The 19,913-nt window shown below is 40.0% G+C and overlaps 2 protein-coding genes across 4 annotated transcripts; one reads left to right on the top strand and one right to left on the bottom strand.

The window, feature by feature from the left end:
- Positions 1-3,504: 3,504 nt before the first annotated feature.
- On the bottom strand, positions 3,505-14,389 carry LOC145432864 (uncharacterized). Of its 3 annotated transcripts, none has more exons than XM_080309676.1 (9): positions 14,163-14,389; positions 12,538-12,675; positions 12,070-12,289; positions 11,102-11,281; positions 9,821-10,003; positions 8,730-8,852; positions 7,235-7,366; positions 5,722-5,881; positions 3,505-3,733 (listed from the first exon to the last, which is right to left on the bottom strand). In XM_080309676.1, the coding sequence occupies exons 1-8, from the start codon at positions 14,345-14,347 to the stop codon at positions 5,762-5,764; spliced, it is 1,281 nt and encodes a 426-aa protein (XP_080165802.1). In that variant the 5' UTR covers positions 14,348-14,389; the 3' UTR covers positions 3,505-3,733; positions 5,722-5,761. The 3 variants fall into 3 exon arrangements, with proteins under 3 accessions (XP_080165802.1, XP_080165803.1, XP_080165804.1); XM_080309677.1 differs by having other exon boundaries at positions 5,722-5,833; XM_080309678.1 differs by lacking the exon at positions 12,538-12,675.
- Positions 14,390-16,793: 2,404 nt separating this feature from the next.
- Positions 16,794-19,861, top strand: LOC145432861 (putative cytosolic iron-sulfur protein assembly protein CIAO1). Its single transcript, XM_080309673.1, has one exon. It carries the CDS (start codon positions 18,048-18,050, stop codon positions 19,044-19,046), a length of 999 nt encoding a protein of 332 aa, XP_080165799.1. The 5' UTR covers positions 16,794-18,047; the 3' UTR covers positions 19,047-19,861.
- Positions 19,862-19,913: the final 52 nt, after the last annotated feature.

The following is a 19,913-nucleotide window of genomic DNA, read 5'->3' as shown; positions in this document are numbered from 1 at the left end:
ACAACGTTTTTGCACGTCGTAATTCGCCCGAATTGGTTTTTATTATGGATCTCGGGTTATACTCTTGGTAAGGGGCACACGAAAAGTCTATGAGTTAAATGAATCATACAAATGAGTGTGATCCAGAAAGCAATATTATGAATTGCGTAAATAATATATTTACGTTTACGTATGGGAACTTCGGAATTGTCGGGCTACGCATAGCGTAAGGGACATGGACGTTCACACCGCGCCTTTAATTTAATTGTTAGTCAATATTGAGTGGGGCGAATTCACCTGTGCCTTACCTGGTTATTGTTTCACTGCGCTGTCATTGTACGTAGCAAAGCCGAATTTCACATTCCTTGGATGTTTTAGAGGTTCTGGTGCTTCATAGGCGCCAATAAGTTACGGGGTGGCGGGGTGGCGGACACCCCATGCAATAAGATTAAACGCCCGCCGTCTGCGATTTCAAATCATCAGCGCTGTCAATTAGCGAGTCCGTGATAGGGCGTAAATGCCAACTATTTACCATTAACAGATACGCGCACGAATACTTGAATATGCAGCTTCGTCGGCGACGACGAACTAGTGGTTAAAACGCCCCAATAAATCCGTGATTAGTAATCACTGTAGGGCAAGTTTTTGCAACTTTTCCAACTTTTTTTACAGCTTCCGGCAGCTTCCTAAATACTCGTGAAATATGTAGAATTCTGTTTTAAGCCCGTTGAAGGAATCTTATAGTGCAACTTTTTGCAACTTTTGTCCATTTTTTTCATCATCATCATTGGTTTATTAGCAATTTTATCAGTTCAATACACCACAAAAATGCGATACAATGAAAAGAAAGGAAGATGTCGAAGCGACTAGGAGTTGTCTATGGAATCGGATACCCACCTTGGCCTAGGCGATGTAAAGAGGAGGCATGCACACTGAATGAAAGTAAAGAAGATAGTATAGAAAAAGGAAGCGACAAGAAATAGGGCGGCATGTCAGGGGAAGCGAGATCGATAGGTCAGTCGTGGTCCGGTAATCTTGAGGATGGACTGTATTTATTTAGTAGTAATTGCTTGTATTTCGACTTGAATGTGGACATGCTCGTCGACTGCCTGATGGCCGGCGGGATACTGTTCTACACATCAGGTCCGGCATATTTGATAGAACAATGATCTTTTCATGCAACTTTTTGCAAATTTATGCAACTTTTTCGATTTTTCATGAAAGTATTTTCGATTTTGGTGAAATACACGGCCAAATTCGACTTAAACACCGTAAATCAGCACCGAAATAACGCTTTTACGGGTATTTCGGGAGCTGAGCCGGAAATTTGCCTTTTTTGATTTAGCGCGTCCGCATGCAGGCCTGCTACCGTCCGCAGAAACACTTTCTCCAAACAGTAACGTTCTTTGCGTGTAATATTGTCTGCGTTTATGTATCTATTTCAAATTGTGCTCGTTGCCATTGTCGAATCTGGGATTTAGGTAGCGCACCCTGTAATTGTGATCATTGCAGGTTTGTGGCATGTCTGCAATTTCGTTATCAGCGCAACCTTGCCTGCCGATTGTACAAGTCTAATAAAACTGATCACTACTATGTATTTCGCACAGCGTACTGATGATCATTTCAGCAAACGAACGATCCTTATTAGTTAGGGTTATCATACGTCCTCTTTTAGGAGGATTTGTCCTCTTTTTTGACTTTTTTGAAAGTGTCCTCGGAGGACGCCCTTTGTCCTCTTTTTTGAGATTTTGTCCTCTTTTTTGAAAATTTAGGTCATATTTAGAGCAAAATGCGAGTGATATGCCGTAAATTAGCACAGCAGTGACGCTCAAACGGTATTTTGAGCTCTGAGAAAAAAGATTACCTTTTTTTTAGTCAACCGATCACAAATTGGGAAAAGTTCACCGAATTTTGAGAATTCTTCTCCGGTTTTGCAAGTCTCAAATTTCTGAAAAAGTGTCCTCTTTTTAGATTTCCAAAATATGGTAAGCCTATTATTAGATGTAATTGTACAATTTCTACCTCATCGTTAAAAACGTATATTTCATCGCGCGCTTTGAGTAACACCACCTTCTATCGCGATTTGACGACCAGATATACGTTCAGTTCAGTCCAGTTCACCTTCTATGGATTAAAGTGCATTATTCGCATCGATGAGGGCCGCAAGCCGCGTTAAAATATTCTCTGAACCATTGTTGTGATAAATATTCTCGGAGCGCAAAGTTCAACAGTGTTTTATTGTGAGTGCCTGCTAGTTGGAATTTATTCCAGTGCCTATAATATTAATCCTGTTATGCTTTGCGAACGTAAATCGGGAAATGCAGCTATGCAGTCAAAATCGATGTTTTAATCAGCAACCAATCGTAGCGATGCGAGCTACTGAATACTAGGTAAAAACCCACTGTGTTGTCGGTAAGGGATAATTACTGATTGGCCGTGCGCGTTTGTAATCATAATTCTTGTCGGTCTTGCGTGTTCCAGAATTGTCGCGCGGTGTTACTGCTCAGTCGAGAGACGAATGCCGAGCGCGCGTTACATTGTGCGATATGCGTGCACAGACGAATCTCGCTTATTGGTCGCCGTCCCGCGTGACACTGATAATACGACTTGTTGAATTGCAACTGAATATTAGCGTCAGAATGGTCATTTCAAAAGGACGGGGTTTTGAGTTACAAAAGGAGGGGGTTTCGACACCCCCTGGCTACGCGCCTGCCGCCACCCCTTGAAAAAATAATAGTCGGTGCCTATGGGTGCTATACCTTTATTATTATTTAGATTTTCGGAAATAGTGCCACAATAGCATTCAATGTAATAATAATGATAAAAATAATAATAAACTATCACCTGTTTATGATCATAAATTGCGCTATCACAGGCAATAAGGCCTGTGCCTCACATTTTTGAACGATTATATAATATGTCCGTGGTTCTATATATATGTTTAAAATGTTTCGAAATTAGTAATTTATGAACATCGATGGAAAATAAATATAATTTTCGGTTTATTATGATTGTTGATGGTGTAACAATTTTCTTTTACTTGTCATGGCGACAGATGAGGCACTGCCCCACTTGCCTCCCCTGACCGCGCATCACTGTGTCACTGTATCAATATTCACACCAAACGACTACAAGTGTTTTCTAGTAGTTACGAAACGAAGTATTTTGTATGCGCAACTAGAACTAGAACGACTCAAAACAGCAGCTAGCTGACCTTCAACTGGCTATATTGGTAGTTTGTACAAGTCTGTCCTCTGCACATCGAGGTGGCAGAATGATTATTTCCTAATCCTGAAGTCGGAGTCGCTTCCTCTCTGGTTCTCATTGTGGGCGCAGTTAACGGTGACGTGCGTAAAACTTCACAATACCGACAACTGAACGTGATCTTGTACAGTTCCCAGAACGTTTGGAATTTCTAAGCAATGGAATCAACAACCTGAACTTTCTACACCTTGTTTCCTACACACTTCGTGGAAAAAGATGACGCACCTATTATACACTACGATGTTGACGTGACTCCATGCGGCAAGTAGCAAACTGTTGTATTGTTTAAATCATACATTCATATCGAAATAGTGTCAGCCGAAAATATTCGGGTTAATTTCACATCGTTTTATTAATATATTCGTGACACCAGTTATGTCAGCATAATAGTACCGGATAGTCTAAGTCGTATATCGGAGTCTGATTGCAAACGTGTTGAAATCCGCTTTCTTGGAGACAATTTTATACAGATAAAGTTGTAGATTCCCGTCTGTTAAAAAGCAAGGTTTGAAAGTGAAAGGGTTGCAACCAACGTAATTTTAACTCGATTAAAGACTAGTCATTTTCAATTTGCAACCGAGTTTATTGTTCATTATCAGGTTCAACTCACGTCTGTGTAACTCTTAGGTCAGGGGCGGGCAACATACGGCCCGCGAAGGGATTTTGTCCGGCCCGCGGGGAGTTTTCCGTCTTACATGATAGTGTGGCAAGTTACCCCAGTCTGCCGAGATTTCTCACTACTTGCTTACCACGTCCAATTTTAGTGACTGTATGTATGTTATGATATACGCGTGCGAGAGTGGAGCTTACGCGTAAGTACGTCGAAGCGAGAAGACTCGCATTATCGGCATTTACGATGCAGTCAGCCCTAATGTCGTTTGTGGTAATTATGGTGTTTGTCGACTACAACGGTCATTTACACCAGGCTGATATTTCTTATTTTTCATTCCTTAACCGCCGACTTTTAGCACGGCACACTTCTAGGCTTTTGTAAGACGTATGGTTACCCTATTTTGGAAATCTAAAAAGAGGACACTTTTTCAAGATTTTCAGACTTGCAAATCCGGAGGAAAATCCTGAAAAATAATAAATTTTTCCCACTTCGTGGTCGATTGACTAAAATAAAGAAAGGTCAACTTTCTCGCTCAGCGCCCAAAATACAGTTTTTCCTATCACAATATCAGTTGGTTGACTAAAAAAAGGGTCAACTTTCCGGCTCATCTCCCGAAATAGCCGTTGGTGCGTTACTTCGCTGCTAAATTACTGTATCTCAGTCGATTTTGCCATATATTCAACTAAAATTCTCAAAAAAGAGGACATTTGGGCGTCCTCTAAGAACACTTTCTAAAAAGTAAAAAAAGAGGACAAATCCTCTTGAAAGAGGACGTATTGTAACCCTAGTAAGACACGGTTTATACCAGCGGTCGCCCACTCAAAAAGGGTCGCGGGCCACTTTTCAAATTTCGTAGAGGCCGTGGACCGCTAATTCAATATCGAGATTGTTGAACAACGACGCTATCGCGTCACCTACTCAACCCCAATGAATTTATATCTTGGTAAATTAGGGGTACCGGGATTATCTAACGCCTTGAAATCTTAATCAAGGATTGCTCCGTGTGTTGATTGATCAGATAGAAGCAGACATGGTGGCGCCTGTATGACAATGCTATTCTCAAATCCACATTGTCTTCGTCATTATCGACGAGAAATGGCTTTGAAGCGACATTGCCATCGTTAAAATGAATTCGTTAAATACGATTTATTCCTTGCAGATGTGGATAAATGGGCGAATAATGTATCGATCCAGCAATCCGGCCCGCCAAGTACTTAATTTTCCTATATCCGGCCCGCCGACTGGAGAAGTTGCCCGCCCCCGTCTTAGGTGATATAGAAGACCTCGGATTCATAATACCTTTTTCTCACTCTCTTTTAACTGGCTATTCAATAAAATTGTTAGGTTGCTAATAAAAACGCTGAACGTCAAATTTGGCTTAAAAACAACCTATGGAAGCGAAGCTATCGGAGTTGAAAAAAAACTAATATATTAAAAATTAATTTTTTTTACAGATGAAATTCATAAGATGTATAAAAAAAAACACTGCAGACTAAATTTGGGTCAATTCGAACCGATAGAAGCGAATTTATCGGTTCTCAAAATTTTGGATTTGAAGTAATAGTAGAGTAGATTTACAGTTCATAATTAAGGCCATGGGGTAAGACTATGGCCTACCATGTTAAAATTTGCATCCAATATTAAATAATTGAAATTTAAAATCCTGACTTGCTAGTTCCCTTGAAAAATTTCCCACCGTAAATACTATTTTCCTCAAATCCAAACTATTGCACTCCATTAAAATTCGCTTGTACTGGTTGAAATTGAGTCAAATGTGGTGTTCAGCGTTTTTTTTTAACCAACCTAGCCAGTGAAATTAGACGAAAAAAGTTATGTCGGAAGAAGACTAGTACTCAGTGTATTACCGAAGTCCTCATCGCGGGTCCTAGTAGTCGGCCAGGCGCTTTAAAAGTCTTTCTTTCTTTTAATCTTTTTGAGGATGTTGTTAGCCAGCTTCTGCATATCATTCTTCATGCTCTTAAAACAGAGCATCAGTGTGTAAAGAAAAGCAGAAATCGAACATCCCTGGAGAAAGGGTTGAAGCAAGGTTGTAACCAAGTCAGAAGGTTCCGAGTCACAAGTCAATTTGACTTTTATAGTTTTAACTCGAGTCAAGTCGAGTCATTTTCAATTCACCACAGAGTCAAGCCTTAGTCCAAGTCATGGTGTTAAGACTTGAGTCCGAGTCCAAGTGACATAGTAGTTCACTGTTCATTATCGATCTCAAGTCAGGTTCAACTCATTTCTGTAAACCTCTTGGGCGACATTGAAGGACTCGGATTCATAATATCACATTTTTCTCAGTCTTAACATGTTTATTCAAACAAATAAAATTGGCTTTCTGCGCCTGTTTGGCAAGTTTCGGTCCTGATACATGAGACTTGAATCGAGTCATGTGGAATGTCTCGACTCATACTACCTGGTCGAGTCATGCGCAAGGACTCGAGTGCAAGTCGAGTCAACGAAAAATTACGAGTCATTACAACCATATGGGCTGAAATTTATATCTATAAAATCTCGAGTGGTTATGATTTTAGACTACTTCGACTTCACAGGTTTCTGGTTTTTAGGCAAAAGTGTTGGCCTGGAATACCTACTTTATTACATACTTGAGAATCGCAACTTCTACTTTACGACATTACTTCTACTTCTATTTGAATACTTGACTAATTTGACCATCTATAATTTTACTGAATTTGATGAAGCATTAATACAGTGGTTGGTTAACCAGGGTCCCAGTCTCGGGGGTTCGCTAGAGGTCAAGACAAATATTCTACCCATACAGCGTCAGCCACATTCCTGATAACCTTCTTACTTGGAGTGAAAATCATTTTGCTCCTTTAACATTGTATTTTACGCATATTGAATATTGTTAGGGTTACCATATTTCGAGACCCTGAAAAGAGGACCCGTTTTACAAATCACAGATTTTATAATATCGGACGAGAAAACGGGCAATTTGAAAATGTTCACGGGAAATACTTTTGAGTTGACCAAAACAAAAAAGACCCGCTCGAACGTCCACATTCCAGATTATTTCGCGTCATTTGTGTCATTGTTTGTACCTGTACAATCGCATGACTGTCAAAGCTATAGAGGAGGACGAATTGCCGAAAACGAGGACATTCAGGCGTATATGCGGAGGACATTTTCGATTTCCTGAAAATGGAGGACCAATCCTCTTAAAGGTCGACGTATGGTAACCCTAATTTCTAGAGTGATTTATATGATGTATAATGTGGTATGGTGACTATATGCTCAAAATTTGGGGTTCGCCGTAGACTTACAGATTAGCGAACGGGTTCGCCAGGTTAGTAAGGTTAAGAACCACTGCTATAATATGACGAGCTTCCATTTCGATGAAAGTTTCATTCAGACCTCTAGCTTTGCCTTAGCGGAGGTTGCCGCCTTTTGAACCGCATTTCTCAATTCTTCCTTCTTTTTCTCTTCCTCTTGTGGTTTCTTTTCGTCTGGTTTGTCTTTCTTGTCATGAGTTTCATTTTCGCCGACCTTTGGGCGAAAGTTTATTAATAATTTCATCATTTCGAAACACCACAAGACTGCGATACGATGAAAAGATAGGAAGGTGTCGAGATGAATTGGAGCGGTCTTTGAAATCAGACATTCAGCTAGGCCTAGGCCTAGGCGATTTAAATAAAAGACATGCACACTGGATGGAAAGGAATGAAGGATAACATAAAACGACTACTATGAAAATGAATGATTATGTCAGCGATTCGATTCTTAATCGAGTATTAGACGAGATGGGTTATATATAAAGTTGAAATGTATACTTTTATGCGACCTCAAAAGAAAGAACGCCAGTTCTACACTACATGTGTGCTTTCGATCGTACTTATTTCAATGCGCTTTGTGACAATGCGGTGGGTTGATTACTTCACACAGAAATATCATTTCCAGTAATGTACAATAGAGATGTTCACAAATGACTTTTTTCGTCTAATTGTACTGACTACTTGATAAAATTGTTAGATTACCTAATTTATGCCTACTCACCAAATGTGGTTCAATTCCAGCCAGTAGCCGCATTACTACAGAAGAAGAAAGTTTCTAATAATCATATAAAAATAAATGAACAAAAGTTACAAAATTTTCTGTTCAGCCCATGAAAGTGTTAGGTTGCGTATAGAAACGATGTTCACCAAATTTGGCTCCATTCCAATTAGTGCAAGCGGAGTTATTGCCGTCGATAAATTTGGATATGAATAGAATAGTATTTACGGTGGGCACACCTATGATAAATAATTAAAGAATTGGTCACCGTAAACCGTATTTTATTGACAATCCAAATTTTTCGACGGCAATAACTCCGTATCCACTGGTTGGAATCGAACCAAATTTGGTGAACATCGTTTCCATAGACAACCCAACACTTTCATGGGGTGAACAGAAAATTTTGGAATTTTTGTTTATTTATTTGATATATTAAATAGAAACTCTCTTCTCCAGTAGTGATGCGGCTACTGGCTGGAATTGAACCAAATTTGGTATGTAGGCTTAAATTAGGTAACCTAACAATTTTATCAAGTAGCTAGTGCGATTTGAGAAAAAAGTCAATTTGAACACCCCTAATGTACAAAGCATTATGCGACAGGTGCTGGATGATCCACACGACCAATTGAGGTTTCAAGGCTTACACATTGGGAAAAAAGGGCATATTGAAACTGCAATTCTAGATAACTCTGTGGAAAGGAGGGCACAATCTTCAGTACTCGACAAACCTTCTATACTCGACTCGAATCATTTGAATCACTACTCGATTCGGATTCGAGTACTCAAATCATTGTGCCTTGCCTTAGTTGTGGGTTTAGGAGATTGCTACGATTTGCGACCAGTGAGCATGAGCACGCACCTCTGTCTTGGCTTTTTCGGTGGCGGCGGCTTCTGCGGCTTTATTTTCTGATTCTTTTTCGAGCTTCGCGGTCTCTTCGATTTCTGCCTTCACTGCCTCAACTTTTTTACTCGCCTCGGAAACCTTGGCAATTTGGTCACACTTGATAAGTTGTGAGGCCATAGACAAACCATTGAATAATATTTACTGTCAGAGGTAGGGTTGCAATTATAACAAACGATGTTTTAAAACACTTTGTTTAAAACATGTTTTACCCTGTGTTTTGAACAAAGGCCTTTTCAAAAAAATTGTGTTATTTTTAAGTTGTAAACTTATGCCATAATGATGCAAATACTTTCCAAACAACATGTTGTATGAGCCTACGGACAATTACCACCCGATATAGCTGACGTATATATCGATATGGGATGGATGGAACCCTCAAAATGGTCGGTTCAACAGCAATAGTACGGATATTTCGTCAAAGGAGCTTATATATTTATTCTATATTTTCAATGGTCAATGACAAATCACAATGACGTCACAATTGAATATTTGTGACTTCATGACTTAAAAAACATGTTTTAAACAAGGGCCTTGTTTTAAACATGTTTGTTATAAATTGTTTTTTGTTAAAAAATTCAACCCGGGGGGACTATTTGAATTATAGTCACCGTTGCTACTCGAGTAAAAGTCGATGTAACGCCATGACTTTCCACTCGATTTCAAGAAGACGTAGCGATTTACAAGGCATATCGAAACAACTTCAAGTGGAATTATAAGTTGAACGGTCAGAAAAGTATTCAAATAAGTAGTTTTGAAAAGTATTTTTGATCGTGTGTTCGGATACTTTTAGGACTAGGGCAATATTGTTTGATAGTTTTAGTTTCAATATTGGCCTGTCTCGGGCCCCTTGCAACTAGTCTTTTCCGCTAAGAGTATAAAGATATAATCTTCAAGTGTACCACCCTTTGAGTGTGAATCCACATCCTTTTCGCTAAGAGTGTATAGCCTATAGGTTCCGTTTTCGTGTACCACCTTAATGGGTGTGGAAACACACTCTTTTCTCTAGGAGTGTATAGTTGGGATCGCTGTTCAATGTGATAGGAAACCTTATCGTTCGCTTCCGTTGCTTTCTTTGCCCCGTCCTTGGCTGCTTCCGCATTTTCAGCCTCTACTTTCTTGGCCACGGCAGCGATTGATTTCGTCGCCTTATCAGCCTCGGCGGCATTTTCTTTCTCCTTGTCCTCTCCTTTCTTCGCTTCTTCGATTTTCCCGGTCAGTCCTTCCGGTTTCTAAAAATGTCATTACATTTATTTTGCTTAACAGAGACGGGATCGAAGATGTCAGGGCTGTTCAAAAATAACCGTTTTTCCTGAATCTTGCTGGTTCTTAAATCGTGAGGTTGCCTTAAAAATACACGCAAGACAAATTTCAATTCATTCCAGCCAATATTCGTGGGTTTCGTGCAGTTTGAAAATTTTGAATTTGCGCAAAAATGCAAAAAAATTTTTTTTTCAAATTTTCCTTCCAACCCCATGAAATTGTTGCGCTGTCTTCAAAAATGATGGAAAACAAATTTGACTCAATTCCAAGTCGTAGAAGTGGAGTTATTTCAGTTTTTCTTTGATAATTCTGGGATTATCTTTGATCGGAAATATAGGACTATCAACCACGGGCTCACAGGACAACGGTGAAATCCCGAGCATAGCCTACTCTATACTAGGGGATTTTTAACTGGGGTTCCCGAACTAGTTAGGAGGTCCGTCAAAGGGTAATGCGTCATCAAAAACTACATAAAGAGATTACCTTTTAAAAATGACGCCGTGAATGGGGTTGTGAATACCTTCTCTGTGCATTGGTTATTTTATTGTAGGCATCACGCACACTCGCATAGCGCGGCGGAAAATCTCGCGATTTGACAGCTTTTGTCGATTGTTAATTTGCAATGAGAACTGAAGCGATATGTAGCACTTATGTTATAATATATTATTATAGGCTATGTCCCTACTACACCATCTGCTGCAACGCCAATTTTCTTCAGCGCCCCCCGAACAGTCCCCTGAGCCTTTTCTCCCCTTCAAATTCCAAATCGCTCCCTGGGGACGCCGGGGTCAAGGACTGTTCAAGTATTTTCGTTTCTACGGGTCAGAATTGAGCCAAATTTGCAATTTATCGTATTTTGAGACAACTTAACAATTGCAGGGCGTAGGCAGTAAAATTAATAACTTCAAAATATTCTAACCATGTTGGAATTAAGCAAAATTTAGTGTGCAGCGCTTTATTTTTACCAGCCTGGCAATTTTACCAAAAGACAATAAAATTCGAAGAAAACCATTATTTTTGAATAACCCTAGTGTATATAAGAACCGGTGTTCAAAAGGATAGGAAACCTTATTCGCTTCAGTTGCTCTCTTTGCCCCGTCTTTGGCTGCTTCCATATTTTCAACCTCTACTTTCTTGGCCACGGCAGCGATTGATTTCGTCGCCTTATCAGCCTCCGCGGCGTTTTCTCTCTCCTTATCCTCACCTTTCTTCGCTTCGTCGATTTTCCCGGCCTGCCCTGCTCGAATCTGCAAATATCACTGCATATATATGCTAGGAACGGGTTTGAAGATTCCGTTGCGAGAACCTAGGGCTATTGACCACGACCATTGGGGAAATCCTAGATATACTGTTTGCCTAGACCAGTATTGTATTGATAGCTTGAATGATTCCATTACGAATCGAGTAATAGGCATCGAATCGTGCGAAGTATGCTAGTATCTCTCATTAACACCGACCAATTAGCCAAAGACTCCGCTTCAGGAAGGGATGGCCGGAGCAATCTATTATTGCCTCGGAGTCGGACTTGGACAACTAGAAAATTTTCAGCCTTTCCGAATTACATAAGAATTAGAATTAGAGCTACACAGCTTTTTCCAAATTAGATTAGAATTAGAATTAGAGTCTACGGTGACTACTACGACTATGTAAGGTGTAAGCAAAGAGATGGCGGCTTAGACACTGGATTTCCGTGCGCGAGAGGGATATATATTCTTGTTAACTCGCTGCAAAATGCATCGGACAAAGAGGCATTTTTAGCATAACAATAAATTAGATTAGAATTAAAATTAGAGCATAAGAACATTCCACAAATTAGATTAGAATTAAAATTAGAGCATAAAAACATTTCAAAAATTAGATTAAAATTAGATTACTGGCATTTCGCTCTAATTTAGTGAAATTAGGCAACTATAGAATTAGCCTATCTATAGCTGTCCAAGTCTACTCAGAGTGAACTATAAGACCATGACGCATTCATTCTTTTTGCTAAGAGTGTACGTACAGTTGGGAGTCGCTGTTCAATAGGATAGGAAACCTTCGCGTTCGCTTCCGTTGCTTTCTTTGCCCCGTCTTTGGCTGCTTCCCCATTTTCAGCCTCTACTTTTTTTGCCACGGCAGCGATTGATTTCGTCGCCTTATCAGCCTCGGCGGCGTTTTCTTTCGCCTTATTCTCCTCTTTCTTCGCTTCTCCGTTTTTCTCACCAGATCCTTTGATTGCGCTCTCAAAGAACTCCTTAATGCTTTGTCCGGGCTGTCTGTGATATATGATAGTACGCTTGGCAAAATCGAGGACCTGGATGAGTCAATTCTTAATCTCAATGCTCAAAAAATCTCACTCACGGCTCGACTGAAAGCATTAGAATTAATATTCGATTCAGATTCGAGTACTGGAATCATTGTGCTCAGACCTATATTTAATAGCAATCTGATGTTGGTCGGTCACTTGTTGGATCTAAATATACGGGATGATTCTCGCATTTCAATAAATTCGTTATTAGCCTACCTATGGCGGGATTTCTGCGGAGATGGCCCCCAATGTAACGCGAGGAAATGAATCCTCCTAAAGATCGCTCTCGCCAATGGCATCGGCCGTATCTTCATGATTTTCTGAAGCAGGGGAGACTCCATGGCCATTCTTTTGCTACAAATATATGCTGGGATTTTGGTAGGTTCCTATCCGCGATCCTATTCTGCGATATATAGCAGATTACGACACGAGCCGTTCTTTTATCGCACACATTAGCCACACTCATATGCTTTCGCATTCAAATCATTTGAATCAGGCGTGTATACCATTATCTGCCAAATTTTCAAACAGTCACGGCGTGCGTGACATTCATCATCATCATTGGTTTATTAGCAATTTTATCAGTTCAATACACCACAAAAAATGCGATACAATGAATAGACAGGAAGATGTCGAAGCGACTTGGATTTGTCAATGGAATCGGACACCCACCTTGGCCTAGGCGTAGTAAAGAGGAGGCATGCACACTGAATGAAAGTAAAGAATACAGTATAGAAAAAGAAAGCGACAAGAAATAGGGCGGCATGTCATTGGAAGCGAGATCGATAGGTCAGTCGTGGTCCGGTAATCTTGAGGATGGACTGTATTTATTTAGTAGTAATTGCTTGTATTTCGACTTGAATGTGGACATGCTCGTCGACTGTCGGATGGCCGGCGGGATACTGTTCCACACATCAGGTCCGGCATATTTGATGGAGCGATGATCTTTTCGGTCGATCATATGATATTTGGACGACGTGGACGCGCGTGTGTTGTACTTGTGCGCTTTTGATTCAGGGGTAAAGAAGTCATTGAAATATTCGGGGCAACGACCGCAGTGAAACTGATACATAAACTTGGCGATTTCTAGTTTCCGCATATCTTCTATGTTTAGGACGCCGAATCTCTTCAGCAGCGACTTATTGGATGGGCAGCCAGGCCCCTTTGGGGCCCTAGCTATGATTCGGAGCACTTTATGCTGTAGTTTCTGCAGTGGCTTGAGATAGATTTTATATCTATAGATATATTGCAACCAGACTTTGAAAACTAGATAATTCTCGTTGACTAATTATACTATAAGAGCGATATGCCGGTAGTAATTAGAATCTAATTTGTGAAAGGTTTCTGCTCCAAATTATTCCTAATCTAATTACCGGTTTTCCTGCAAATGCTCTGGGAGAATTCTACACCAAATCCAGCTCCGTGTACAGAAATTTGACATTCGAAGAGACTTTTTGGGGTACAGAACTTTATTATACATTTTAATAGGCTAATATATTTATGATATGAATATATTATTAAAATGTATAATAATTTGACATTCTCATGCTTAAGAATATGAAATCTGAGTTTATATGAAATGAACTTGATTTTCGTTGTATTTCTTTCTAATTCCTATTACAATTTTTTACGCATCAGTAATTTAATACAATCTGGAAAAATCTGCGCAGCTACAATTCAAATTGCAATCTAGTTTGGAAAAACTGAACATTTCTAGTAGTCCAACTCGTATTGGAACATAGATCTGTAATAATTTCTTGAGGCCAAACCAGCATACGTGGGCTAACCTCCAACTTATATAGACAAAACCCTTATCTACGCGAAACAAATTGAATCTTTACTTGTTTTCTTCGAAGTATGTTCTCGCAATAGCTGTCCATGGTCTGTTTTGCTTGACCTTTTCCACGGCGTCCTTAGCAATAGCCACCATGTTCTTTGCTACTTGCAAATTCGGCGTCGACCCACCTTCCGCCATAGCGACGGTCGCCAGTCCGCAAAGGAAAGCGCTCGCGAGAAAACATTTCATATTTTATGAGTTGGTATTTAAAGTCACACCTCGCGAGTAAACTGAGAAAGGAAACGAATTATTGAGTTGAAAATCGATTTCAAATATCCGAATTTGAAGAGACGACTCAGGGATAAGCCTACAGAACTTCTGTAATTGAATAATATATTCGAAGGAAATAGACCCGGATATTCTCAGATGGCAATCGTCAGGGGTAATCGTCAGCAACCGATAGAGATTTGAAGAGAATCATCATTGGTTTATTAGCAATTTTATCAGTTCAATACACCACAAAAAATGCGATACAATGACAAGGAAGGAAGATGTCGAAGCGACTAGGAGTTGTCTATGGAATCGGACACCCACCTTGAACTTTGTATATATGATTATTGATATGCAATGATCATTGTGATTATTATTGTGATTATTTATATGTTCTTTAGTTCTTACAATGTTCTTTTCAATTCTCTGCCGACGATTATCCCTGACTAGCGTCAGCCTCAAATATTCGGTTATCTTTCAATATGAGTATATTGTTCGATTGAATAGTGAAATTGACTGTTGCTGCTATATCAAACAGTAGATCAACCCGTGTGACATCTAAAACGTTTTGAAGAAGCCTATTTATCTCTAGGATGTTAATTTAGACGCCCTTTCGATAAACTCCAACAACGGCCTCGGCTTTCAACTACTAGATGATTATATTTGTAAAGATAGGGATAAATACGTTAGGTCGCTTCGGGCAAATGAAACAACAACAATGGGTCTTCAACGCCCGTGCACATGTTCCAATTATTGTCGGTTCTGCAGCGCAATAGTTCGCGGAGACCGGCTTTCCGGGATGCAGATCTCTATTGTACAATGCTTGCAATGCGCAGACAAACCACTGAAGGAATTCCATGAAACCGACATCACCGAGGCGCATCCTGTGCGTTCTTTCCTTTCAGTATGTTCTTAATCAAGTCTCGAGATTACACATTACTATTCCATTTCATCGCTTTGTCCGTTTTATGTTATCTACAGTTGTTTTCAAATGACTGTCGAAGACGCAGATTCTTGAATAGGGTATATGTGCGAAAAGCAAGTTTACATCATGTTTCGATATATATTTTCACCATCTTAATCATCTCCGGCCGTGATGCGCTTTGGATGGATATGTATATTGTATAGGCCTATCCGGCGACCATCGTGCCTAAATATTCCAAACAAACACACTCTTGACTGTGGCATTTTTAAGAGTTATTTTCCAACGTGTCTCGAACTCCAGCGTCTCTTGTATTGGCATAATTGACTTTTCCGCAATGCTCCCATCTCTGCTGTGATATCGATCGTCGGTCATTTTCCGCCGTCCCGCCTTGCTAGTTTTCTCGCTCTTTCCGCTATACTCCTCATATCACTACTTTAGACTACTATTTCGTCATAGCTAATGTCCCTGTATTCCGAATGAGGGGCTCTACCGCACCGAAGTATCGACCTATAGAAATTAAACATGGAACGGCAACGACCGATTTTGCAGCTTCGTTCCGCTTCGCCGAGGCTGGAGTAGAGAATTGTTTTGCGTAAGCGACTGTAGGATTTCTGGCAATCCAAAAGCTATCTTCCCGAGCGCAGAAATTACTGAATTTGGTCTTGATCGAAAGCTACTGTTGCACCGATTCCAAAAATATAAATTAAAATAATAATCAGGCACTGATCCACCTAGAACCCGTCCTCCAATCTGAAATATCGGCATTGTTCGAACAATGGAAGAGTCGCAACGGGTCATTGTTATGGCCATCGTGTTGCGGTTACCCGATTGTTCTGAACAATGCCGATATTTCAGACTTGGAGGGCAGATTCTAGGTGGATCAGTGCCTGATTATTATTTTAATTTATATTTTTGGAATCGGTGCAACAGTAGCTTTCGATCAAGACCAAATTCAGTAATTTCTGCGCTCGGGAAGATAGCTTTTGGATTGCCAGAAATCCCACAGTCGCTTACGCAAGACAATTCTCCACTCCAGCCTCGGCGAAGCAAAACGAAGCTGCAAAATCATTCGTTGCCGTTCCATGTTTAATTTCTATAATCGACCCCTCGTTTCCGCCGTTCCGGCCTTGAGCTCGATGATTGACTTGCACCTTGCACGCTGTTCCCGCGTTTTAGATACGGTTTCCTCTATGCTCCGATATCTGCTTCTTTAGATTCCTATTTCCAGATATTGTGACCTAATTTCGAATGAGGGGCTCCATCCCATCAGAGCCCAGTTATTTTTACGTACCTGTTTGGAAATCGCATGATTGACTTTTCCGCTATTTCAGCGTATTGCTAATCTGGATTTTCCGCTTTTTCCGCGTTTTAGGGTCTGCAACTACTTTATTTAATACTTGACGTTGTACGAGGGGCAAAGACGCAAAGTAGAAAGTAGGCCTCACATTGTGTGACGGTTGTCAGTCAGCTCAGTCAGTTTTATTAATATTTTCATCGTTTCTAAACACAACAAAAACTGCGATACAATGAAAAGATAGGAAGGTGTCGAAACAACTTGGAGTAGTGTATTTTCGTCTGCATGCATTTCCGTGGTAGTTTGCTGAATAAACAGGCGCATTTCTTATTTATTTGTTGCACATAGGCTACTTCAAACATCGTGCTATAAATATTCCAAAGTTGGACATTAGGTGATTTTCTTTTTGTGAATTGTTGTAAGCTTGGAACATGAACATGAAAATCACAGATAAGTGAAATATGATGAAGCTGCGCTTTGATTGCCAGTTTGCCTTTGAATTACTTCGAGTATGCAATCAAATAGAATAGGCCTAGCTAGGATGTACTAAAACTAATGGGATCGTTTGCATACCGGTACCTGTAGGCCTAGGTACTGATTGAAAAATAAAAAACAATGTTGCGACTGTCTGCTCTCAAGCTGCTGCTTGATCCTGGATTGCATATGATTGTGTTTGCAATGACCTTATTTTGTTCATTCAAGTTGTAAGTCTTCCATGATACTTTGTGCTGTTGTTCCTACGTTTGTATTCTTTTATTTTATTAACTTGGGCTACCGTATCTTACAAGTTTTGAGGGCACATATAGCTTCTGGCCTGAGTATCTCGGCTTTGATGACTATCAAGCCTCCCATCTAGCCTATATAGCCAACTCAACCTGACTATGACTAGACTTTCCGATCTCTCCTTGCACAGTTGCACTCGGAGTCGGACAACCAGAAAATTTTCGACTTTACCAAATTAGATTATAGAATTAGAATAAAAGCTATGCCCAATATGGAATCGGTGTCTCGCGCAGACCAAAGATTCTACTGACTACACACAGGTGTGATGCTGAGAACCGTCTTGGCACACTAAATATATTACGCTAAACGTACCGAGATTCCAACCTCGCATTACAGAGTTATTTTTCAAATCAGGTCAAATCACAGTTAATTCTCATAACATTAGAATGGAAAATGTCTGGACACGAAACTTGGCACTTTTCGCACCGTGCACGTATATAGTTCCATAGCATTTTCTGAAAAAACTAGAAATTTCGCTTGAATTAGTCTTATCTAGTTGTCCAAGTCTGCTTGTGCCTAATGATTCCTTCATTCTTGAATTACAATCTCATTTTGCTCTCATAAATCTATTGCTATTGGTACATATTTTGCAAATATATAGTGTTTTGCCACAATCTCGATTCACAAGACTTTGCTTTATTCCTTCTAGAACTAACACAGTGAAACTTGGTGCAAAAATGTCAATAACTAACGTCTCAGTCCTATCTGGACATACCGATCGCGTCTGGAGCGTTGATTGGAACCACACCGGTAAAAATTTAGCCTCTTGCGGAACCGACAAAACCGTCCGAATATGGGGAAACGAAGGCAAAAACTGGATATGTAAAGCTATTTTAGCGGAAGGCCACCGCCGTGCAATCAGGCGTGTTTCATGGTCGCCTTGTGGCACTCGATTAGCTACTGCTAGTTTTGATGCCACTATATGCATTTGGGATAAGAAATCTGGAGAATTTGAATGTGTAGCTACACTGGAAGGACACGAAAACGAAGTAAAAGCTGCTTCATGGTCGGCGTCAGGCTCGTTTTTAGCAACTTGCTCGCGTGATAAATCTGTTTGGGTTTGGGAAACATACGATGAAGATGATTTTGAATGCGCAGGAGTTGTAACATCACACACACAAGATGTAAAAGACATCAAATGGCATCCAAACGAAGACATTTTAGCATCAGCAAGCTACGATGACACTATCAAAGTATTCGAAGCAGATGAAGATGAATGGGTAACTGCTGCTACATTAGAAGGTCATTCTTCAACTGTATGGTCGATTACTTGGGATAAAACTGGTGATAGACTTGCGTCTGTATCTGATGATAAAACTGTGAAAATTTGGAAAAGATTTAAGACAGGCAATATATTGAATATTGGTTCAAATTCTAAATACACGTGGAAATGTGTATGCACACTGTCAGGATTTCATACTCGGACTATATTTTCTGTTGACTGGTGTCATCTAACAGGATTAATAGCGACTGGGGCGGCCGACGACAGTATTCAAGTTTTTAAAGAAGATGAGAAATCCGATCCAGACCAGCCAAACTTTGACTTATTGTGCCGTGTGAATCAGTCGCATTCGCAAGACGTGAATTGCGTATCGTGGAATCCGGTCGTACAAGGGCTGCTTGCTACTGCTAGCGACGATTGTGATATTAAATTATGGAATGTTTCGTGCAATTGATGTAGGACATGTCTGATATCTTACTGCTAGGGCTGTGCACCATGATTCCCATAGCCTACTCAAATCTGAATCAATTATTAATTGCAATGATTCAAGCCGAGTAGTAGGCCTACCATATGAGATGATTCTTTTGAGTACCACACTGAAACTATGTGCTGCTTACTACCCAGACTGAACTTATGAACGAAAATATTGCTAAGGTACGGTAGTATTTTCTACTTTCGAAGCCTGGAAACCTTGATTGGTGGTATCGCAGCATGTGAAACATGTTGTAAACAAAGCTACACACATTAGTGGAAATGACATATCTTTGAAGCCGTGATCAGCCCACAGCATTGTGACAGATTGTGATGAAACAGCCATGGTTGAAAAAATACTGAATAATCTGTAATGTGATGTAGGACTGGTTTTAAATTCTTAATGGCAGGATATTTGAACATTCCACATCTTTCATACTGTTATGCTGTCATGATGATTATTGCCAAATGGATTTTAATAGAAAATTTGCAAACTTGAGAGGCTGCCTTTTTGAATGAAGCTTTCGATATATCTCGAATGGTCGAACTAAAATCATGATTCCTTGCGATTATATTGTCAATCTATTTATGTGTTAAAATGGCAGGCTTAATTTTTATTGACTGCAATCCATCTTGTCAGTACACTCTGCAGCCTACACTATACTAAGATTTAGTTTGTAGTGTTTCCATTGGCAGCTGGCACAATAGATTCACCATTGCAATTATTGTAATCAATTGAAAATTGCGACATCTGTTACATTTTCTGTTGCTCACTATGTCCCTTTTATCATAAACAGAGCGTATCAGTATATAGCATATTGGTGTGATTCTGTAGTTGTGTAGGCTAGCC

The sequence above is a fragment of the Botryllus schlosseri genome, chromosome 2 (genome assembly GCF_051294905.1).
Source record: "Botryllus schlosseri isolate E-star chromosome 2, Bs_hap1, whole genome shotgun sequence".
In the NCBI taxonomy this organism is placed as follows: Eukaryota; Metazoa; Chordata; class Ascidiacea; order Stolidobranchia; family Styelidae; genus Botryllus; species Botryllus schlosseri.
Note: the sequence above shows the minus strand (reverse complement) of the source record. Positions and strands in the feature narration are given on the sequence as shown.

What these genes read in the sequence shown, in the direction of transcription:
- LOC145432864 (XM_080309676.1), bottom strand. Translation starts at nt 14,347, where the DNA reads ATGAAATGTTTTCTCGCGAGCGCTTTCCTTTGCGGACTGGCGACCGTC. An exon ending in CAACGGAAGCGAACGCGAAG is followed by an intron (nt 11,282 to 12,069) that starts GTTTCCTATCCT and finishes TGATATTTGCAG; the next exon opens with ATTCGAGCAGGGCAGGCCGG. An exon ending in CCGAAAAAGCCAAGACAGAG is followed by an intron (nt 7,367 to 8,729) that starts GTGCGTGCTCAT and finishes TTTCGCCCAAAG; the next exon opens with GTCGGCGAAAATGAAACTCA.
- LOC145432861 (XM_080309673.1), top strand. Translation starts at nt 18,048, where the DNA reads ATGTCAATAACTAACGTCTCAGTCCTATCTGGACATACCGATCGCGTC.